The sequence below is a fragment of the Pleuronectes platessa genome, chromosome 13 (genome assembly GCF_947347685.1).
Source record: "Pleuronectes platessa chromosome 13, fPlePla1.1, whole genome shotgun sequence".
Classification (NCBI taxonomy): domain Eukaryota; kingdom Metazoa; phylum Chordata; class Actinopteri; order Pleuronectiformes; family Pleuronectidae; genus Pleuronectes; species Pleuronectes platessa.
The window spans coordinates 19225911-19247047 of NC_070638.1; the positions used below are offsets into that span (position 1 = coordinate 19225911).

Consider the following 21137-nt stretch of genomic DNA (forward strand, 5'->3'; position numbering starts at 1 on the left):
GATGTACTGTACATTGTAGGGCTGTTGAATTGTGCTGAGTTATACATCAATAGTGCAGTGCCCGTGCTAAACCTGATTGTTAAGAAGGGGTTGTGTACTCGGCCTGTGCTGACATTCTTAATATTCAACATATCATGTGTCCAAAACACCATGAATTTGACCGTGTGACAAGTGTGAATCTGATGAGATGAACATTTCTTGAGATATGTGAGTCACAGACAGCGATTTTTATTACATAACTTACATTTCATTTAGCTGACGCTTTTATCCAATGTGACTTACAATAAGTGCATTCAACCATGTGGGTACAAACTCAGAACAACAAGAATCAAGAAATTTCAATTTTCTTCAAGAAAGCTAATCTACAAAGTGCTATAAGTAAGTACCATTTAAGAGCTGCAAAATCTTTAGTTTAAACTAAAGATTATTTGTATTTTTTATTCAAGGTATAGTCAGAAGAGATGTGATTTTAGTTTGCTGTGGAAGATGTGTAGACTTTCTGCTGTCCTGATGTCATTGGGGAGCTCATTCCACCATTTAGGAGCCTAATGATCTGAAACGGATGCGGGCAGCCACTGGTAACCAGTGAAGGGAGCGGAAGAGCGGAGAGATTTGGATGGGTGCATGGGTCAGTAGACGGATGGATGGATGATGAATAAGTGGATGGATGGATGAATATGTGGGTGGATGGATGCATGGGTGCATTGGTCAGTAGTTGGAGGAATGGATGGATGGATGAATAAGTGGGTGGGTGGATGGATTCATAATTTTGGAGAACAAAAAGAATCGAAGCAGCTTTCATAACAAGAGGCAGTTCCACAGCAGCACAGACTGCAGTCTCCAACAGGACCATAAAGTTGAATTAACACGTCTCTGAAACCGTTTCATCAAAACCTGAACATCGAAACCTTCATGGAGCTGGGATTTATGGCAGCAGTGTTGTACATCGGCTTTTATTAGTTGTAGCCAGCTCTGCCTAATAAACTGAGTGTACCTGGACCTTGTCTCACAAATAAAACCACCTCTGATTATATAACTGTCTCCTCTGATGAAAGGATACCATGGCTATTAAGAAGCGGAGCTCCAGAACCAGAAGAATCCGTCCTGTCTCCACCAGACTGAGTGAGTGTTCTGCCTCGTGATGTATTTAAATAAAAACACATAGGTTCAGGGTCAATTGACGTTCAAGTACATGGAGAAAAAAAAGTACTGCATTTCATCAGCTACACAAATATGCAACTTTTTCTCAGTCTGTGCCAAAGCTCATCCTATTAAAATTCATTTTTGCATGCGAGTTATGTTAGAATTAAAGCATTAACATTGTTCTCTGATGTTGTCCTCAGGCTAAACTCTTTTCACTTTGGTGGTCATTTTATTAGTATAATAAGAGTTTCTGTACATTGTGAACCATTTTCTGCTTCACAGCAATCGACCTGTTGGTGTTTCTTTTTTTTTTTTATATCAAATTTATTTAAAAGTCATATTTGAGTTAACAAAAGTCTGATCTCGAGAGCTCTTTCATAATTCATAGAGAGAAAATGAAAATGTCAGCTTTGCCAACGTCCCTGTCTTCCGTCTCACTTTAGGTTTAGGTGACGAATCCAACTCGTCTCCCACCCCACCTGCCCAGCCCCACTCTGCCCCTCTCACCCACTCAGCATCATGGGAGTGTCTGTCCACCCTCCCCACCAACGGCTCGCCCTTACGTCACGTGACCCAAGTCCGGCCACGCCCCCCGCGGAGACACAGAGCAGGGCACCTCCCCCCTGAATCTGTGAGTTGATGCTATATAGCGTGGACTGTATGTAAAGATGGATGACATGACTGCTCCCCAGAAGGGAAGACAAAGCTTAATTCTCCCTTGGTGGCTGGCGGCAGTATAGGTGCCCTGCCTCCTCGCTCCAGGATTCCTGGTACCCAATTCAATGCCACAGCGAAAAACACAAAAGTGGCTCTGTAGCCTTCAAGTAATAAATACAAAGAAAAGACTATTAACAGAGAAAAACAGAACAGTGGTGAATTGGAAAATTACAAGATTTCAGTTATCAGGTATAGCTCCATGACTGTAAGCAAAGAGCAGAGGCTGAACAACCATTGTACAAACACACCCACACACACACTAATATATTCGATTTATACAATATCTACAGTACTGTAAAATGTAAAATTATAATAAAAAGAGTACTGTGGCGTTTTTAGAATGTTGTCATCATCTCAGTACTTGTGACATCCCTACTCCCACTCAACGAATACTATGAGATTCTGCCTTGATTTTATGACGGATAATACTAATTTGTTTTATTGTTAGTGGCAGCATGGTACATATATTTAATTGCAGTGTGAAAGAGGTCCATGTATTTTATAGGACAGTGAGGGTTTAGAGGTGAGAAAATAAGCCCAATATGTATATATATTCTTTCCAATCTGTTGACTGACTGTTTTGTGTGAACCTTTGTTCTTCATTTTGTTTTGCATGCCAGTGGCACTCTCCAAAAATAAGTTCCTTTTAAAGTGGGAAGCTGTCGCATGTGTCTGAGTGACTCAAATGTTAATCATACACAGCCATCTCCTAGGGGCTGGGGGGGCGGCCTCCAACTTAGTGAGTTTGTTTAGATACTTTTATGAAAGCTTTATTTAATTTTTTTGCTGTTCAAACCCGGCACAAGCTCAGTTAGGGCAGCACGGTGAGGAGTTGTTTTACAAAACAGACTTCTGTTGGCAGTGGATTCAGGTTTACCAGCCAAACATTTGAAATGCTAATACCCTCTGCCAATCTTTTAGCTTTTTGTTGACGTGGCAGATTAATCTTTGTTATTCTATTGTTCTATCTGTGTCTGTGTGTGTAGCATGGCTCAGAGAACGGAGCAGTCAACATGTTGGAGGATGGACTGCCTGATTTCTACAGCAAGAGAGTTCTACCTGACAGGTAGCTGGCGGAATCACATCTTATTTATGTGTTGTCATGAAAAAAATGCTCATCAATATAAACAAAATATGTAAATATCGAATTACCATGGTGACCACACACACTCATATCAGTTCCCAAAACATTCCAGATTTTTTTTTTTTTAAATCAAGATCAATGAATCGTTTCGGAGCCACAGCTAAATTCAATGGGTTTTTCCTTCCACCAAGTAAAGAAATCCGTCTCGTAGTTTTAACCTCCTTGGCCAAGTTATCAATGTCGGTGAATGGGACCTGAGGCAGATTATGCTATTGCTTGACAATATTCAACTGATATACAAGTAGCCTGTTACTGGGTATGCAAACAAGGTACTGCCTACATAGGGATTTACCATTTCAAGTCAGTTGGTTTTCTTTTAACTTCTAATGACCCACGTGTTGGAAAAATGCTGTTATTGTAATGTCAAGTCCAGTAATTTGAGATGCCAGGGTTAAATTGACACATTTATAGTACCAATGATACCATATAGATGGATGGATTAGATTATATGTCCAAAGTAATTCTGAAAATAAATAATTCTAACTGGACTTTTTATCATATTTATGGCACAGCTTTCTCAAAATTATCGTGTGGAGATTTAATTACAAGATGCCAAGTTGTAATCCTGACACATTGAGTCCTAATTATTGGAGACTTTATAATTACGAGATAATGCTCTGATTTTTTTTTTCTCAATTGGTGAATGTGATTTAGCTTCTGAATTATCTTCTAATACTATCAGTGCATTAAATATAGAAATGTCATCAATGCTCAATCACATAGAGTTGAATGTAACTGTATCACTTGAATTGTGTTTCATTTGAATAAGATGCATGGTCTTACATTAGAGAACCAACAACACAAAATAATATAAAACCTGTTGCACCAATAATACCTATATATTAATATGCACACACATCACAAAAAGGATTCCTCCTGTTTATTACGTACAGTTATTTCTACATGCAAGAGAAACCGCACCAATTTCTTCCATGATCAAGTTGACTTGTCGTTTTTCTTTGTCAGTGACATATTAACCATTACAGAAATACAAAAACAAATACTTTGTTTGCTGTAAAATTACATTCAAATTGGTGCGTTGTGAGTGGTTGTATTGAAAAAAAATCCTCCAACCTCCCCAGTTAGGGTTCAGTGTTTTAAGGTGGTGCTAGATACTGACTCTAGCCATTTATTACCAAATTATAGCATATTCATGTCACAGCTCAAAAACTTTAGGTTGATCCACAACAATGCTCATAAACGTGCAACTCAAAGCTGCAGTTTGTCTTCTCCAGCCACATGATGGTGACGGCTCCCAGCCAATGATGAGGCTGCATGATAAAATGTGCTCAATGCCAACAATGGCAGACAGTGCATGAGTAAAGATTAACTGGCAGCAAAAACTATGCCTTCTGTCAAACTTGTTAAACCATCTAGACAGGCCACTCAGAATACAAAGTCTGTTATCTGTCAGTGTTAAATGGAGCATTAGCATAAGTAATGTAGTATGCACAGTGTAGGCAGCTGTGAGGGATCAGGTTGTCAGTGCAGACTTCTACAGAAAACTTGTCAATTACAGTTGGGGCTGATGGATCAGTCCATCTCAGGGACATGACCTCTACCTCTCGATCTTACTGTTTTTAGGCCTTTTCACTCTGTTTTTACCAATAACCTCATCTCTCTTCCTTTCCTCCCTCTGATTTCTCGTCCTTTCAGTCAGTTGTCATCCCTCCATCAGGGACAGTCGCTGCGGAGGAAGAAAAGACGAAGCGTGTTGTCCATTTTCTCTGGCTTCCGCAAGAGCCGCAACTCCATCATCTCTAATCAGGACTCCGAGTTAGTACACTGCTGAGGGGCTGAGTGGAAGGGAGTGAAAGTAACATTGAAATGCACAGACCTAGAGAAGGAGACGGCTGTTAAATTAAGCCAGTGCTGGGCATTAACCTTGCTTTATAGCTTCATAAATATTTTAATGGGGGGAAATATTTTGCCGTCTCTTTTTTACTTTGGTTTGAATTTATGGCACTGGGTGCATCAAAGCTGCTGTTACAACGGAACCGTACTTTATAAATGAGAACGTACAATCTTTAAACTCTTTTTTAATTTTTTTTAAATCAATAACACGGATAGTAGCAGAAAGAAAAGACTGGCGCTCCTTGCAAACTCCAACATTAAAAGCAACAGTATACGCTTGGACAACATGGAGGAGAGGCACTCAGTGGGAGCTCCAATGGGTTTCAGCTGACAGAAGTGGTTCCAAGTTGAGCCCAATAGGATTGTGACTCAACCAAAACCTGGTGGTGCAGCCGCCTCTGCTGGTCAACAGCCTAGTTCTACAACAGTACAGCAGCGTGACAGAGAGGAACATGAGAATGGATGACTCATCCGAAGGCCAGGCAGCTACAGATAAGAACAGCCTCTTAAAACTGTTTACTGCGTTTTACCTCCAGATTGTTGCTTAGCAATCAAAGAGGTTGTTGCTGCGTTAACTTGGCGTTCCTCTCAACTCCATCTCTTCTGTCCTCATTACTGCAGGACAGTGATATAGTATCTGCAACAAAGATCTGTCCATTAACTGTGGACTTCTTTTATTTATTTTTTCTGTGAAAAGGATGCAGGGGGGTTGGGCACTGAAATCAGGTGCCTACACGGCAGGTACTTACCGAACTGAATCCCAGTGCAGATTTTGCTGCTGAATTTCAGTTCATAAGCCATTTCCTGCCCTGCCAATGGGGACGTGAACATCACTGCACAGGCCTTGTTAACACAACCCTGCCCACGGCAGTAGGGAGACAATTTATCGAACTAGAGTATTTTTGCTGAATCTGTTATCTAGTGTTAAATTATTGTTGTTGGGTTAGGGTTTTGTGATTCTGTTAAAAGAGTTTTTCACTTATTCATTTACGTATCATTTCTGGTACAGTTATGGCACCGGAAATGTTTTAAAAGTATCGATTTACCACAGGTATTGGAAAAAACCCAACCCTATGAAACACATGCTTTTATTGTATATTGTAGCGAATCTCACCCGCCTCTTAAGAGATTAAAAAGGTTTTGTTAAATTTACAGCATATACAAATACAGCAGTGTGAGTCAGTTTGAGGACAAACCACTCATTGTGTCTTGGCCTCAAGGATCAAGACTCAACTCAGACATCAAACATGTTTTTGTTTCTCCGTCTGTTTGCCCCCGCAGCGCCTCAGAGAACGTCTACTCCATGATTCAGCACCCTAAGGACCCAACGAGGCCGGAGGGCTCTATTCCAGGCGCCAACGGGACCATAGCGTCTCCTCGGCCGATGCAGGTTGCACCTGGGCATGGAATGAGGCCTGCCAGCCCCCCCTGCCTCATCCAGAGACAGGTACACCGTCTGGGACAGTCTGATGCTGTGACCACTGAATTCTCAATGCTGCACTATATCTAATTGTGCTATTGAAAGCACAAGAGTTTGTATTTTACTTCCATATTGGTATAGTGTTTTTAGCACACATTGCTCTGTGAAACTTTGCACCTATCTGGCATAGAAGAATATTTAAAGTTAACGCAAATTTGTTCTAGTCCTCTTTTCCTAGTCTGCTTCCAATCAAACTCAGGATCCACGTTGTCAGCATCCGTCTTCCAAATCCTACAGTCCCACACTACATGACACCATATATAGATACGTGCTGTGCCCACCACCTGCTATTCTCAGTCTCAGCCTGTTTGTCTTAAGTGTGGAGGACTACCTTTTACTCTTTTCCTGTGTTTTATTTGAAAATTTGATAAAAAAAAAAGGTGTATTTGTGGTTTAAGAGCAAAAATCCATCTGAGTATATTTTAACATCTCTCTCATGCTTCACTTGGGACCTCCAGCAAGAACAGGTTGTTTTGTATTGGTTTCTCAGCCTGTCTTCTGAGTGGGCACAGTTTTCTGAGTAACACACGACCAGGAGACCACTGTAGTTTGTTAAAAATTCACCAGTGAATACAATTGGTGATGGTCAGTCAGCACAGAAATGAATTGGAAGGTCAAATTCCAACTATAGAGCTCCTGTATTCTATAAAGATTTAGAATGGCAGCTCATATCTCCGCCAAGACCCAAGAGTCACCTTACATTCAACGTTTTTGTGCCATCTTGCTCACAAGCAAACATTAAGGACTACTTAACAAGGGGTCAAACAAAACCTTGGAGCAGTTTTAGCCTCTGTGAAATTAAATATACAACTTCCTGACATCCAAAGATCTGACTCCTAAACTTGTGACACAATGACTGCGTGTTGTTGTGTTGTTAATAAAGCTAGTGGGCCGTACTGAGAGAGTAGCTGAGAAACTGTTTGTGACATCACAATGTTACCTGGGTGTTGGCGCCTCCATTGAAGGCACAGTGTCTGAATATGGGCTGTGTGCAAATCTCTGTGGATTCAGTGCTCTAATCAAATCAAACTGACATATAAATCTCTCTTTCAACGATAGGGGGCCTTTAAATCTTTGCTCAAACGTGCGCTCACACATGTGAAAACACATGCATGTGTGTGTGTGAAGAGATTTGAAGTCATTTAAATCCCTTCGACTCTCAAAACAGAGTCTGTGGGTCCTCACTGATCCTTGAGAGGCTCTGAGGAACTTTGCTAAATGAGACAATTTAGCTTGGGCCTAATTGAATTCACTACAATTTAAAATCTCATCGATAAGCTTCACTCTCACCACTGTTACCACCAGACTGGAGAGCTGCGTGAACCAAGCAGATCTAAGTAGATCATCATATCACAAGTCTGGAAACTAGAGAGCACCAGATATCATAAATGTAAATATATAAGGTGTAATATTTGTAAGGTTTGATTGCAGATTTGATGTGTCTCTCTTTCTCCGTCCCTGTTCAGTCCACCGACCTGGTCAGCATGGTGTACAGCTGCATTGGAGCGGAAATCGATGACTCAGACGGCAGCAGCTCCTGTGACATGAAGGCGATGGACCAGGACACCGACAGATCGACCACCATCTCAGATGCCCCCACAGACACTCGGACTAACGGCCACGTGGTGTCCTCCATACAGCAGACGGGAGGACAGATGGAGGCGGGCCGGCAGGAGAGGATCGTACCTCTGACAGACTCGCGGGCCGAGATGGAGGAGGACACACACAGCGGCGGTGGGAGCGTGACCCCAGGTGGGCTGAGGCCAGAGCCGCCACCACAGTGCTCCAAGCCCAGTCTGACTGCCATGAGGCAGAGACACCTGCAGGAGAGTTTAGGTACTGCAAGTTAAACATTAACAGTATTGTATTAACAGTTTTAAGGTATTCACTGTTTCATTTACCTGATGCAAACAGCCATACTGACTCTCTGAATTCTTACCTTTGTAAACACAAAATGGTGTGTGTACATTCAAAGTGTAAAAGAACAATCACAAAACACAAGACACCTCATATTTGCATAAGTCCCACTTGTAATGAATTGAGCTGATCACCTAATGAAATGCAAGTATGTTGGTTTACTTTAACAACTCAACCCTGGTGAGAAGCATTTTTGTTTAATTGATAATGACATGCTTCTTACAGTTACAAACAAATATCAGTAATGGAAACAACAAGGGGACTTGATTGTAAATGATTGTTTTGAGTATCGGTTTCAGTGAAGTACAGACGTTCCTTATCACTGTAGTAGGTTTTAAATGATTACTGTAGTTACTCAGATGTAGTACCCAGTGGTCACCGTGTTTCGACAACCTAATGTGGGCAGCCTCACTCTTGTGGTTCCCCTTGAAGTGTCAGTGTCTCGCGTGAATTATTCAAACTGTGGCCGCCTCAGTCCAATTCATCTCATCACACTTTCATAATGGTCAGAATTATTTTTACATGACATATTAGATCAGTCACTGGGTATTTGTTAACGTTGTTTCATGTGAGCAGCAGCACTGTTATTTCTCGCTCCCTCGTTCTCCCTCGTGGACATGTTCACACGTCTGTGTTGTGTCTGTGTGGACTGGTTACCACATCCAGAACCTTTTTAATGTCTTTAGACATCTTCTTGCATCTTTCTCTAAACCAGATGGCACTTCAATGTACTAAATGGGTTTAGTTTGCAGTTTAACCAAAGTGTTGGATGTTGGATCCTCTAAAAAGGAAACCAGAAGTTTTTTTTCTTCTCTTTTGTTTATTTACCATTGCTATTTAATAAGGCGAAATATTTTTTTAATCACTAAATGAATCAATGGGGTAAACAATAGAATTCTCAAGTATTTAAATATCGCTGCGCTAGCTCACTCTTTTTTTAAATGGATACATTTACAAGTAATTTGAAACATGGTTTGATGATGCATCGTGAAGTTAAACTCTTGATTTAATTATCTGTAGTTTCAGTGATGTGCCATATTCAATTAGTAATTCAAGTTTTCCAAACTCATCATTGCATTGATGTTATTTGAGGAGGTGTGCATTGCAATGAAAGCTAGATGCTGTTGATGAACAATTGATGAACAATGTTGTCATGCTCTTATTTCTCTACATTTTATGAAGCGTGTCTGTTTCCCACTTCAAAGTCTCTGGGTAAAAAGCCTGAAATAAAGCAGCTCGACATCTGGAAACTCGGCCTCATTAAGCGAACATTGGTTATAGGGAGCTCTGTCAATGTGAGTTTAATGAGAGATGAAGGAGAAGAGTGGCATTGATCTGACTAAGCTGAGTCCCAGAGGTCTGCAGCTCTGAACTTCAGGGGCCTTTACAAAGAGAGAGGCTAATTGTTGAGGGCTATTGTTAGTTTCAGGTCTAGACTATGTAACATGCTGAACCTCTTCAGGTTTCAGTTTCTTGTAAACCTGCCGTCTGGCTCAGAAGGAATTAAAAGATCAGCCGGAGGCCCAACTGGTCATGTCATATGATCAATGTAAGAATCTGCAACTTGACATTAAAAATGGAGAAAGGGTTCAGAGATGTTCACTTTTCCCCTCTGATTGGAAAGCGTTAAAAATAACTGCAGCATAGTTTTCCACATTACATCACTGAACAAATGAACTTGCTTATTAACACCTGCACAAATATGTAAAAAAAGATGGTTGTCTGTCTGTAACTCTCTATCTCATTTTATCTTTATCAGTCTCCTTCTCTGTCCATGTCTCTCTCTATTTATATAAATCTCTCTGTCTCAATCATTGTGCCGCTCTTTAATGCTCCATCTTTCTCCATCTCTCTGTATATGTATCTCTCTGTCTATATATCTTTCTATTTATATCTGTCTAGGTTGCTCATTGTAGTCCCTTAGTCTTAATGCAGTAAATGCAAGAGAAACAAGTCGGTCATTGTTATTTCATTACATAGTTTTACTTTATACGTAGGTCTCTTTTTTCATTAATTTGATCCATGTTTGGAAAAGATTTCTGCCCTTATCCAACCAAGGTTTACTTGGTTAAACAGACAGCACATGAAATACTTCTGCAGGAGGAGAAGCTTCGCTCGATCGTTGTAAAGGTTGTGTTGTCTTTTTCTTTTTTTGTCACCAGAAGAGGCCGGGAGGCTGGAGCGAGAAGGAGACCAGAGTGAAAAAAACCGAGAAGAGAAGCAGAAAACAAGAGGACAAGATGGACAGCGTCCTCCTATTCCCAATAAGGTACAGTATGTAACCAGGCATGTAGGGGAAAAAAGCATCTCTGACGCACTAGACTCCTACTTCACTGAATACTCCTGTATGCTCCACTTTCAGTCCAGTCTTGACCTCTCAAGAGACAAGACCTCTCCAGAAAACACCAAAACCTCACCTGTCAGTCCAGGAGAAGAACCCAGCAGCGAGCAGAGGAGTTTGCCTCCAGCTCAGCCGATCAGTCAAGACGAGGGCAACGCTGAGAGGAAAAGCCCACTGGCTTCATCTGCCGAGCCTGGGACCGAGGAGACAGACCCTGCCATCAGTCAGGGTACGGTAACATCATTTTACAGGACTGCTATCACCGCCTTGATAGGAGAAGTATTATCCCATTGGTGCAACTTTATTGTCATTTTTCTCAGGCATATATATAATAGATACACACACACATGGCACTCTTTGTTTTTCTGTACAGTCATGGTAGCTGTTAATGCTAATATCCAAGTTCTGGGAGTTTTACTAGAACTTCAGGGAGATAAAATATGTTGTCGTCAGTAAGGCCATAAAGAGAGAATCAGATGGTGTGCATGTGATGATAATGACTATGATTATGATCATTCTACCAATCAGATGAGGAAGAAGAACGTAATGGATTCCCAGTGACATCACATCACAACACGAAGTCCAACTCATTTGACATAGGTACAGTTTTACAGACTGTGTATTAGACCGCTGCTTTTGTTCTGCACCTGTCTGCGTATATAATATATATACACAGTATGCATGCTGTTTAGCTACTACATACATGGATGTCATAGCTGAATGCACATCTTGCTGTTTTTGACCATAATTCATAACGATGGCTTACAGCCTTTGTTATTTTTTATCAAATGAAAGCAGCACGAGTCTGTATTTGATGTGCTCCCAAGCCTGTAGAACACGCTGGCTGTGCACCACTTTGAAGCTTTATCCTGTAACCCCCCCCCCCCCCCCCCCCCGGTTGAGTTCCTGCACCCCACTGTGAGTGTGTGTCTCCTGCCACTTTCCCTCAGGCATGGAACGGGACAGTCCCTACGATCTGGAGAGGTCCTCCGATCGCAGATTCCCTGTGAAAAAGCCCTGTTTCCCCCAGTACAGAAACAGATCTCTGGACTATTCTCCCGGGACCAGGTGTATGTATCTGTTTCACTTCCCAGGAAAAGTTTGCACCGTCAAAGTTATTGCGACATTTAGAAAGTTGATTGAAGTCAAACAAAACATGTGTAAGTTTTGCCAAATATTTGACTGTGTGTAAACTTTTTCATTTCACTGAGCAGTGCATATATGAGTCGTACCCTGTGTGTTGAAGGCACGCTTGTTCCGGTATTCAGTAAATGACTGACCAAAGAAAGACATCACCAGATGTCATTTAAAAAGAGGATTTGGCTGTTTCCCAGATACTTGTCACTGCAGCTGGCAGCCGGATCTGACGCTGCCTGGATAAGCGTGTTACTAAACGAGAGCTTCATCATTTGACAAATTAGGACCTTTTGTCACTCCTGATTCCTATTTGATACCGTGCTCCATTATTGTTATAATAGGCAGCCGTGTTTAGCTGCTTCGATATCACTTTCCACACTGAGAGGTTTGGCACCAACGAGGAAAACCTCAGGCAGATGAATTCAGGGGCTTCGAATGACGCGGCAAAACCAACGCCAATTACCCCTGTGATGCAGAACTATATAATTCAAAAACCCGCTGCAGGGAAATTCAATTATCATCAGTGGGAGAGTGATAAAAGGGTCCACGTGACACAAATGGTGGCTGAGCTGGTCATATAGGGTGTGTGAAACATCAAGCAGATACTTTGTATTCAGGCCAATAGGCACATAAACCTGAATTAAAGTGTAAGAGGGATTACTTCTGTGGGTAATCTGTTTGCTACTAATTCTTTAGGAAACTTACATTCGCATCATTTGGCCACCTGGGGGCAGCGCAGCAGGCTTAAAGCCGCTTAAAACACATCTGGCATATTTTCATCTCATACAAATGATGTGGTGTTGTGTTAGAACACCCAGAAGACACAGGCCAACATTAGTTTTCATTTAGAAAAGCTTTCCCTGCCACTTGATCCATGCTAGTCCAATGTGTATTCTCCTTGTAGCATTTAGCCGCTAAATGTGCTGCTATGCTCATTGGCTAGCTGCTAACTGACTGTGTGTGATGTTTGGTACTGCAGGACGGTGACTGAAACATCTCACACATGGTCATTAATGTAAAACATTGAATCGAAACTTGATGGAGCTCAGATCAAGTGTGTAATTAGATAGTTCTCTGTTGCACTACAAACTGTATTTGACCCATTGTAAATATGGAATATTGATTATTGTTGCTTAAGACCAACATTAATTGCTACTTTGGCCAGTTGGAGTTCACAGAAACAACCAAAGCACGTAGATTAAATATTTACACACCCAGCAGATTGCAGCAGCTCTGGCATTTATTTAGAGAGCTTTGTGGTTAATGAATCAAATGTTGGCCTCCTTTCCAGCTCCGTTCAAACTCTTGAATCAAATCTGACTTGTAATCTGCTAAAGGCTGGGCTGTGTTCACCAGCTGCCATGTCTGTGTGGGCTTGTATAGGGTACATACGTATACAGTGGATTTACAGAGCTCTTTCACTGAAGACTATTGATTGAAAGTGGAATAAAACTGTATAGTACACATCATGCGTAATCTCTCAGAAGAGAGAGGGAAGGTTTGGGGGGCAATCGTCTGTGGGCTTGTCTCTACCGGCGACATCTCAGACATTACACATGACGATAAAGCTTTTAAATCATGCAACACTGTTATGTTTGCTTCTTTAGGCTGTGACAGTCCCCAGCTCGGTAACAGAGATGTGCTATGACGTCACCAGTGGAGCGGGAGAGGTTCGCAGGGAACACCGGACTTGAACATGGAGGACTGGAGAGAGACGAGCTTTTAAAACTGTGCACTCAACTGACGCAGCTGTTTCTTATCTTCTTCTTTTAATCCATGTTGACATTTGTTGCTGAAAGTGCATGTGCTGTATGCTCTTCTGTTTTAGCTGGTTACACTTGCTATGGTTTTTCTCAGGCATAAAAGAAGCTGTGACCTGCAGTACATAAAGTACTGGTCATTCAAACACCCAGTATTTCAGTGTCTCTCCAGTATGCTCAGTAACTGTTGTTTTATGCATTAGTGCAGAGATCATTTAATGTTGATAATACTCTCACCCCCTCCCTGTCCTTTGCTGACAATCTGCGGCTACTGAAAGTGAAATTTTACTTTAATTACTCATGATGTTGTAAATACTGAAATTAAGACTGCACTAGCCATTGTGGTAACTACTTGTTAACAATAATGTTTTTATTTGTTATAATATATCATTTGATAAATGTGTTTGTTAGTATGCTTTTGTTGTATGCTGCCGGTGATGACTGAGAATTGTGTTATTGTGCGCTCCCATCTCTTCAAGAGTATCTAAGTTCGTGAATCACAGTTTTAATCTGATTCTGCAGGCCTGACAATGAGTATATTTTCTAAAAATGCTTCTATCAATCAGAATAAATAAAATTGACTTTACAGAAGGAATTAGTCTATTTAAGTTTTCTTGATGTATTTAATCCAATGTATTTGTCTTTGTACAAGTTGCAGGTGCAACAAGCAACTAAAGGAATAGTTTTTCATGTCACCTGCACAGCTAATGGGTCGCAGGGGGGCGGGAGACAATCCCAACTGACTTTGGGCGAGAGGTGGGGTAGACCCTGGACGACATTAAAACAAAACAGTTTTACACAATAAGGTCAAACTCAACAGTTTAACGTCCTCTGTGGCTCAGGCATTAAGGAAAGACCCCTGATGTCATAGAGGTCCACATCTCGTCGATTCGGTGACTACATGTTACACGAATAGTTTGACATTTGTGTTATTGCCCTCTTGCTGAAAGAGATATGAGAAGATACCACACTGATTTCTGCAACAAGTTTGGTTCTGGAGCCATTGAAGCGGGGCTTTATTTATCTATTTAAAGTAAACTATTTAAATGTTTTCTTAGGTATCTATCTCCTCATCTTGCGCAACATCTGCATATATGTGTATGGGTAAACCTTTTCCTCACAAAAATACTAAAAGTGAAATCACACCTTTTGTTTCTTCAAAGGATTTTTACCATTTTAGTCCCACACTGTTTTACAATAACAATATAACATCAGTGAAGAACCAAATTCAAAGACATGTTGAGACTGTATAGTATAGTATCTGTTGGGGTAAAATGAGAATGTAAATTAATTCTTAATCAACATGGATTCATACTTATCTTTTAAAGGCACTGAATAACACTTGGTGGAACAGATGGTGACTCATTTAACTATCTCACGGTGATGTTCTGAATCTTTCTGACTGACTGTAGCTTCCTCTCAGCAGCAGATGGCAGCAGAGACCGAACACTCATCCAAAGGCTCTTTCTCATTGTTCCACTGACAAGTCCTGATGAACTGTCCTCATTACCATAGTCGTGCCTCTGTCGCTGCATTAATGAAGCCGCTCCATACATGATGATACAGCTGTCATGATGGGGATTCTCATTCTAGAGGAGACGTGCTAATGAGTGAGATCAGCACTTAACTGGCAGTATAAACATGCTCATTAAGTATTATCTCTGACATGTAAGCTGCATATTAGACCTGTGCAGTCGCTCTAGATTGCATGCTCTGTCTGTCTCGGCCACACAGGTGCGATCAGCCTCTGCACAGCTCAACAGCTTCTCTGAATAATGAACGGCCTGTTTGATTAGTGACAATGAGACGCCTCCAATTCTCTCCATCCAGTCACCTGATCTGCCTTCCATCCACTGCAGATCACAGGGGTATTCACTGGGTCACAGGATAAGCTTGATTAACTTTCCATCAACACACACAGTCCCACACACCATATGCTCGGCTCAATACAGTTCAACATGCACACACACACACACACACACACACAGTGGTCAACCACACAAAACTTGTGCGTGTGTGTTTGCATGTTCATATCTGAGGGTGTTCTGGCTTATTCATCTTGAGCTTGCTTATCTTCATGTTCGCAAGCTCGCTCCTTCGGCAGTATTTGTAGAGAAGTGATCTTTTTTAAGAGAGTGTGTGTGTGTGTTACATGGCTAAATGGCTTTGTATTTATATAGTGTCTTGATGGCCACTCAAAGCGCTTTACAGTACAGTTGGTACATTCACCCACACATTCATACAGAGCATCTATTCGCAGCACTTTCTTATTCTATGGGGGGCCATTCGGGGTTCAGCATCTTGCCCAAGGACACTTCGGCATGCAGATGGGTCAGACTGGGGGTCGAACTGCCGGGCCTCAGTTTGGAGGACGACCACTCTACCCCCTCAGCCTCAGCCGCCCATGTGCAGAGGTCAGCAGCTCAGCCACTTGTGTTATCAGTGGAAAGCCAGTAAGGAGTTTGTGTGAGACTGATGGTTCCACCATGCACCTACTGGGCAGCACAGAAGCAGCTAACAAAGCATGACTCACACAGGGTTTCACTCTTTGTGTGGTAAAAAAAAAAAAAAATGATCTGAGGTCTTGCTGAGTTTCTGTCTTGGGTAATATAATCCCACCACACATAAAAGGATTTCAGATTAGTGTCATCACAGCAGGAAACGGCCCTGTTATATCACCGTCCAAACACAGAGGCTGTAGGTTACCTGCACGCACACAGGACGGCGCTTGTAAGAGCTCACAAGGCTGCTTACTAATGTAAAGTAATTCACTATATATTTACTTTAAAAGACCCTGATCACACATTATTTTCTAATCTCTATTAAGAGTGGATCATAGACTGTGTATGAAGGGGGACACATCTCCATCTCCTACCATTGCACAAAAATTAAGACAATTTCTCTTTTGATACAGGTGCTGCCCTATTGGACCCAGGGTCTGAGCACTAGTGAAAATTGGTTTTGAGGTCCTGTTGATACGTTTGCTCCACCAATCGAGAGTCAGTCCCAGCTGCCAATCAAGATGTTTTACCCTGTATTATGGCATAAAGTAACTCATTAACACCAAACCTACCAGAAAAATGAGCACTTGTCTGAACATCAGTGTGATAAGAGCTGACTAGAATGACAGAAACCATTTTTGGACGAAACTATTTTGCCTTGTATTTTGAATCATTAGTTTTGTCCATTCCATCCATCTGCTAATATGAAAGAGCCGGGGTTTTGACCTGTACTACAGCCAGCCACAAGGGGGTGATGAACATGATATGCCTTCACTTATGGGAGGCTGTCATGTCTTCCATCTTTAGAAACCGTCTGTGTAGTGGATTGTCGGAATTCAAGGCTCCAACTCTTCCCTTCCTTCATCATGCATGCTGAACCTTTAAAGTGTGGCTAATGTAAAAGGATGACATGAGTCTTTTGTTTCTCATTTTACCAGTGGAGCATTATTTATAACACTACGTCAACTCAACTTTAATACCAATGTCAGGTGACAACATTCACTGAGAGCACCGTTAGTCCCTCTTTTATTTCCCCCAAAAAGCTGCACACCAGTGCAAAAATCAAACCAGACACTATGCACTCTCAACATCTCTAATATGTTTACTGTCTGGTTTGAGTGTGCTGTATTTCCTCACGTTTCCTGTGTGAAGGAGGTAACACTTCTGATTGACAGCTGAGAGAGACTTACTCCTGATTGGTCGAACGCATATGTCGATGGGACATTGCTACCATCCTCCAATCGTTACTGCACAGACACTGGCTCTATATGCACAAGATGGCAGTGTTCGTATCCACTGTATTTTAGCTGCATTGCTGGATAGTAGGAGGAGGTGGAGGCCTTCGTCCATCTTTACATGGTGTGAACACATTACAAACTCAAAACCAGCTTAGGATCAGTGTGTGGTATGAACTTGGTGTAAATGTCTTTTAATAGCATTTGTCAACCATATGGCTAATTGTATTTTCTATAGCTATCGATGTAGGGCCTGTTGTAGGATACAATATAATATAACAGCACATGCAATATATAAAAGTCCCAAAGAGCCAACTGAGCCAAAATAACAAATCATAACACATGAAAAAGACAAATATACTACATCCGGTTAAACAGCATCAAGATTAAAACCTCAGAGAGCAATAAACCAGCTTATTTATGACAACTTCAAGTGAAGCAATAAAACTATAAATGTTACTGCTTCTGTTTCCCTGCCTATCGCAGGTTTCCACTTCTTTGTCCGTCCTCCAAAAGGTTGAACATGACGCAGCCCAGCACCACACACTTGCTGGATTCCTCTGTCTCCATCCTGAACTCTGCACGACTCAGCCATCTCCAACCAACGCAGCTGTCGCTGTGTTTTTCCTCTCAGGTTCATAAAATGTGGCTACATCTCTACCAATGGAGGAGGCGTGTTTGACACTTTCCACACAGGCCCCGGTGGAGGCAGTCAGTCTGCCCTTCTTTTCATCCTCTCTCATACTGTACTATATACGTCTCCCCCTCTCTCTCCCCCTTGTCTGTTTGTTAAAGCTGTGTGCATGTCTAGCTGTCTTTGCCCTTGTGTAGGTGTTTAGGTAAGTTTATGTGATAATGAGGTCGGAGTTGGATGAGCTGAGGCGCTGGTTTGAGTGGGCGTGAGCTGTAGACAACAAACACCTAGAGGAGGAACACTGACTGAGGAAACCAAGTCATAGTGTGGAGGTAACTTTTCACACTTGAGGAACTTAAAGACTTTTTAAGAGTTAGAACATGCTTTGACTTAATAACATGGGGAACCTCATAAACTGCATCAATCATATTTATTAGAAGTAGGATATAGATATGCATAGTGTCTTTTGGTCAGAAATACAGCAAAAACTCCTCAGGGGATCTGTAGGCTGAGCGATCGCACAAGCACGGGTACAATGCAGCCGGAGACCAGGGGGTGTCCTGAAACACGTTCCGCTGCTATTTTCTAATAAAGCTCCACAAACACAGCTGTTTTCTATTTATACCTGCAGCTTCTACCGGGGCGACACACACACACAGAAGCTAGCGTTAGCTTGCTGCTGCTACCCGTAAACAAACACCGACACGTCCCCGGAACAAACGCTCGTAACTTACCCTTACCTTACTCTGCTTCTCGGCCAGACCTCCGCCTCTCACCCCGCTCCCCGGCTGGTTAGCGTCCCCCCTCGGCTAGCTTCCCAGCTAACACCCACCGCCCTGAGCTGAGGAGGGGGCTGTGGCTCGTAACTTACCCCGGTCTCCTCCTCCGACAGATCTCCGCCTCCGGGGACTGACTGTGACGTCAATTCTGGTCGTAATCCCACTCGACGCACTCTAGTGTATAATTTCTGGAATATAAGAGCCACAACAAATGGCGGGAGTTGTTTTTTTCCTGTGTTTTTGGTACGGTAGACATGCCAGATACCCACATTAACGTGTAGAAGCAATACAAAAGTGGAATTTTCATAATATGTCCCCTTTAAAGCAGCACAATGCTGTTGTTTTTTTAAACTTAAAATAATGTCTTTCAAATCATTTTGACAGTGCACAAACTTTCTATCTCCCGGTTCTCCTTGAACTGCTCTGTGAAACTTTGGAGTTTCCTGCTGCCTACATTTGCAGCACGCTTACTGTCATAAGAGAATTTGACCAAGTTAGAAGCCAAACCAGAATAAATACAGGACCGGCTTTTACTCCTAGATAAAAGTGGCAAAAGGATTCCAACCTGGTATCTCTGGATGAATTACTTTTAAAATAATCATTCATGGGTCATTAGTCATGGTAAAAAGGTTACAGATATTATAACAAACATTTGTAGAAAGAGAGGGATTGATGGTAGAGCAAAGAGCACTGTTCATATCTCTCCAATAAAGCTCATATATACAGTATATGCATCATATTTGCATAAAACCCTCAACTCTTGTCAGTCACCAATGGTTTTTCAGCTTCTTAGTTTAACATTTTGTTTTCCATGATCTTGTAAACACTGGAGAGGCTCAAAGTGTGATTTGAATTTACAACACTGATAAAAACCATAGTAGCCTTAACTGTCCCACCTATAGGGGAGGTGTGTGTGTGGGGGGGGGGGGGGGTGGGGGGGGGACCCTTGAGTTCACCCAAGAACAAATTGTGTGTTGCTCCAAAGAAAATAACGTGAATTGTAGCAGTTCATTTCTTTTAGCTCTATTTTGGGGTTTCTACAATGGTCTCTACCAACTCCTGAGGGAAACATCTGGCAGATGATGGTCGACTATGCTCCCCAAACAGCTGTTCACTGTGTTTGTGTGGTGTTGGGTGCTGGAGAGATGGGTTATGTAGGGTTTTAGAACTGTTGTTGTGGAAAACAGCTGTCTCGTATGGCCAAAAACGATGCTATGAGAGTGCCTGCAAATCTCTGGCTATCTTTCAGGTTTGGCACTGCAGTTAATAAGGCCTGGCATTCCAGCTAATCTCACAAGTGTTGGATGGTTTTAAGGTAAGGGCTCAGTAGGCCCATCACGTTCTTCCACAACACACTCTGAAAACCATTTCTTTAAAGATCTATCTGGCTTTATGCTGTGAGGCATTTTCACCTTGAAACAGGATTTCCCTAAACACAGAGTTTGAAGCTAGTCTTTATATGACAACCTATGCTGAAATACTAGAAATAATAGTCTGGGTTGTAATACAAAGAAGTATCTTAATTGAAAGTAAGGGGCTTCATCCAAACTATGATGACATTCTCACCAAAAATTACTCAAAGTATGTGCCCGTAACTTTTGGCCCATTTAGTGTTCACATTTAATACTGAATTTATTCATTGTGTCTTTGATTATCATCAGTGGCTCTGTGTGTGTCAGTGTGTGTTTGTGTGTTTGTGTGTGTGTGCGTGTAGAGAGGAGGAGCAGATGCAGAGAAGAACCCAGGTGTGTGTCCTCCCTTTCGCTTCTTTACACAGCACATCCTCTGATGGTGAGCAGGGGGCTTTTCCCTGGAGCCGGTCCCTCTCCACAGTAAGTGAGGCACATACATCCTCTTTATATTTTCCTGTGGCTCTGCCTGCTTTTTCAAGTTACACCTTTAGTCCCCACCTGGGTCTAAGTGGTAAAGCTTAACTTAAATTCTTGGCTTCTGTTTTACCTCACCTTAGCACTCTGTTAAATCTCTGATTCTCTCAGGACCTTCAGATTGAACAGTGCTGAACGACATGTTTGCGTTTTTGTTGAGCACCTATTCACATTATTGTAATTTAACTCTTGATGTGGATGCTCTGGCACACATGGATGTAATTCTGTATTTTCTTCTTGTTCTATACCTTACTTTGGTATTTTCCTTAAAATACTTAGTGCAGACCCTAAATATTACCAATGAAACCTAAGGGAGCTCTGATTCCAGTCTTCAACTTCTCTATCCTTGCCTTGTCAAATATTGCATTATCCAGTGCTTTAGAAAAGGACAATTAAAAAGCAATACTGTTTAACTATTGGTTTGCTTTGTGGGAATTTATTTCGCTGGGTTGAACAAAGCAAATATTGATGTCAGGCTAACATCACTGTAACTGTTTAATAAAGCAATAAAATCATAAGCCTCTTTAGGCAGAGACCTATGACTTCTGTCTTCAGGCTAAATGCTAGCATGCTGTCAGGAGCCAGATGAACATGCTGGTGTTTAGTAGC

The 21137-nt window shown here is 41.8% G+C and overlaps 1 protein-coding gene across 1 annotated transcript in view; it reads left to right on the forward strand.

The window, feature by feature from the left end:
- The window catches only part of carmil3 (capping protein regulator and myosin 1 linker 3), a 90617-nt gene extending 76672 nt beyond the window's left edge, over positions 1–13945 (forward strand). Inside the window, exons 30-40 of the mRNA XM_053438375.1 lie at positions 1056–1122; positions 1587–1774; positions 2847–2926; positions 4661–4780; positions 6140–6305; positions 7805–8174; positions 10418–10524; positions 10618–10825; positions 11125–11196; positions 11547–11666; positions 13341–13945. Coding sequence (XP_053294350.1) covers positions 1056–1122; positions 1587–1774; positions 2847–2926; positions 4661–4780; positions 6140–6305; positions 7805–8174; positions 10418–10524; positions 10618–10825; positions 11125–11196; positions 11547–11666; positions 13341–13381 — 1539 coding nt within the window. The 3' untranslated portion in view covers positions 13382–13945. The remainder of the gene's footprint in view (positions 1–1055; positions 1123–1586; positions 1775–2846; positions 2927–4660; positions 4781–6139; positions 6306–7804; positions 8175–10417; positions 10525–10617; positions 10826–11124; positions 11197–11546; positions 11667–13340) is intronic.
- Positions 13946–21137: the final 7192 nt, after the last annotated feature.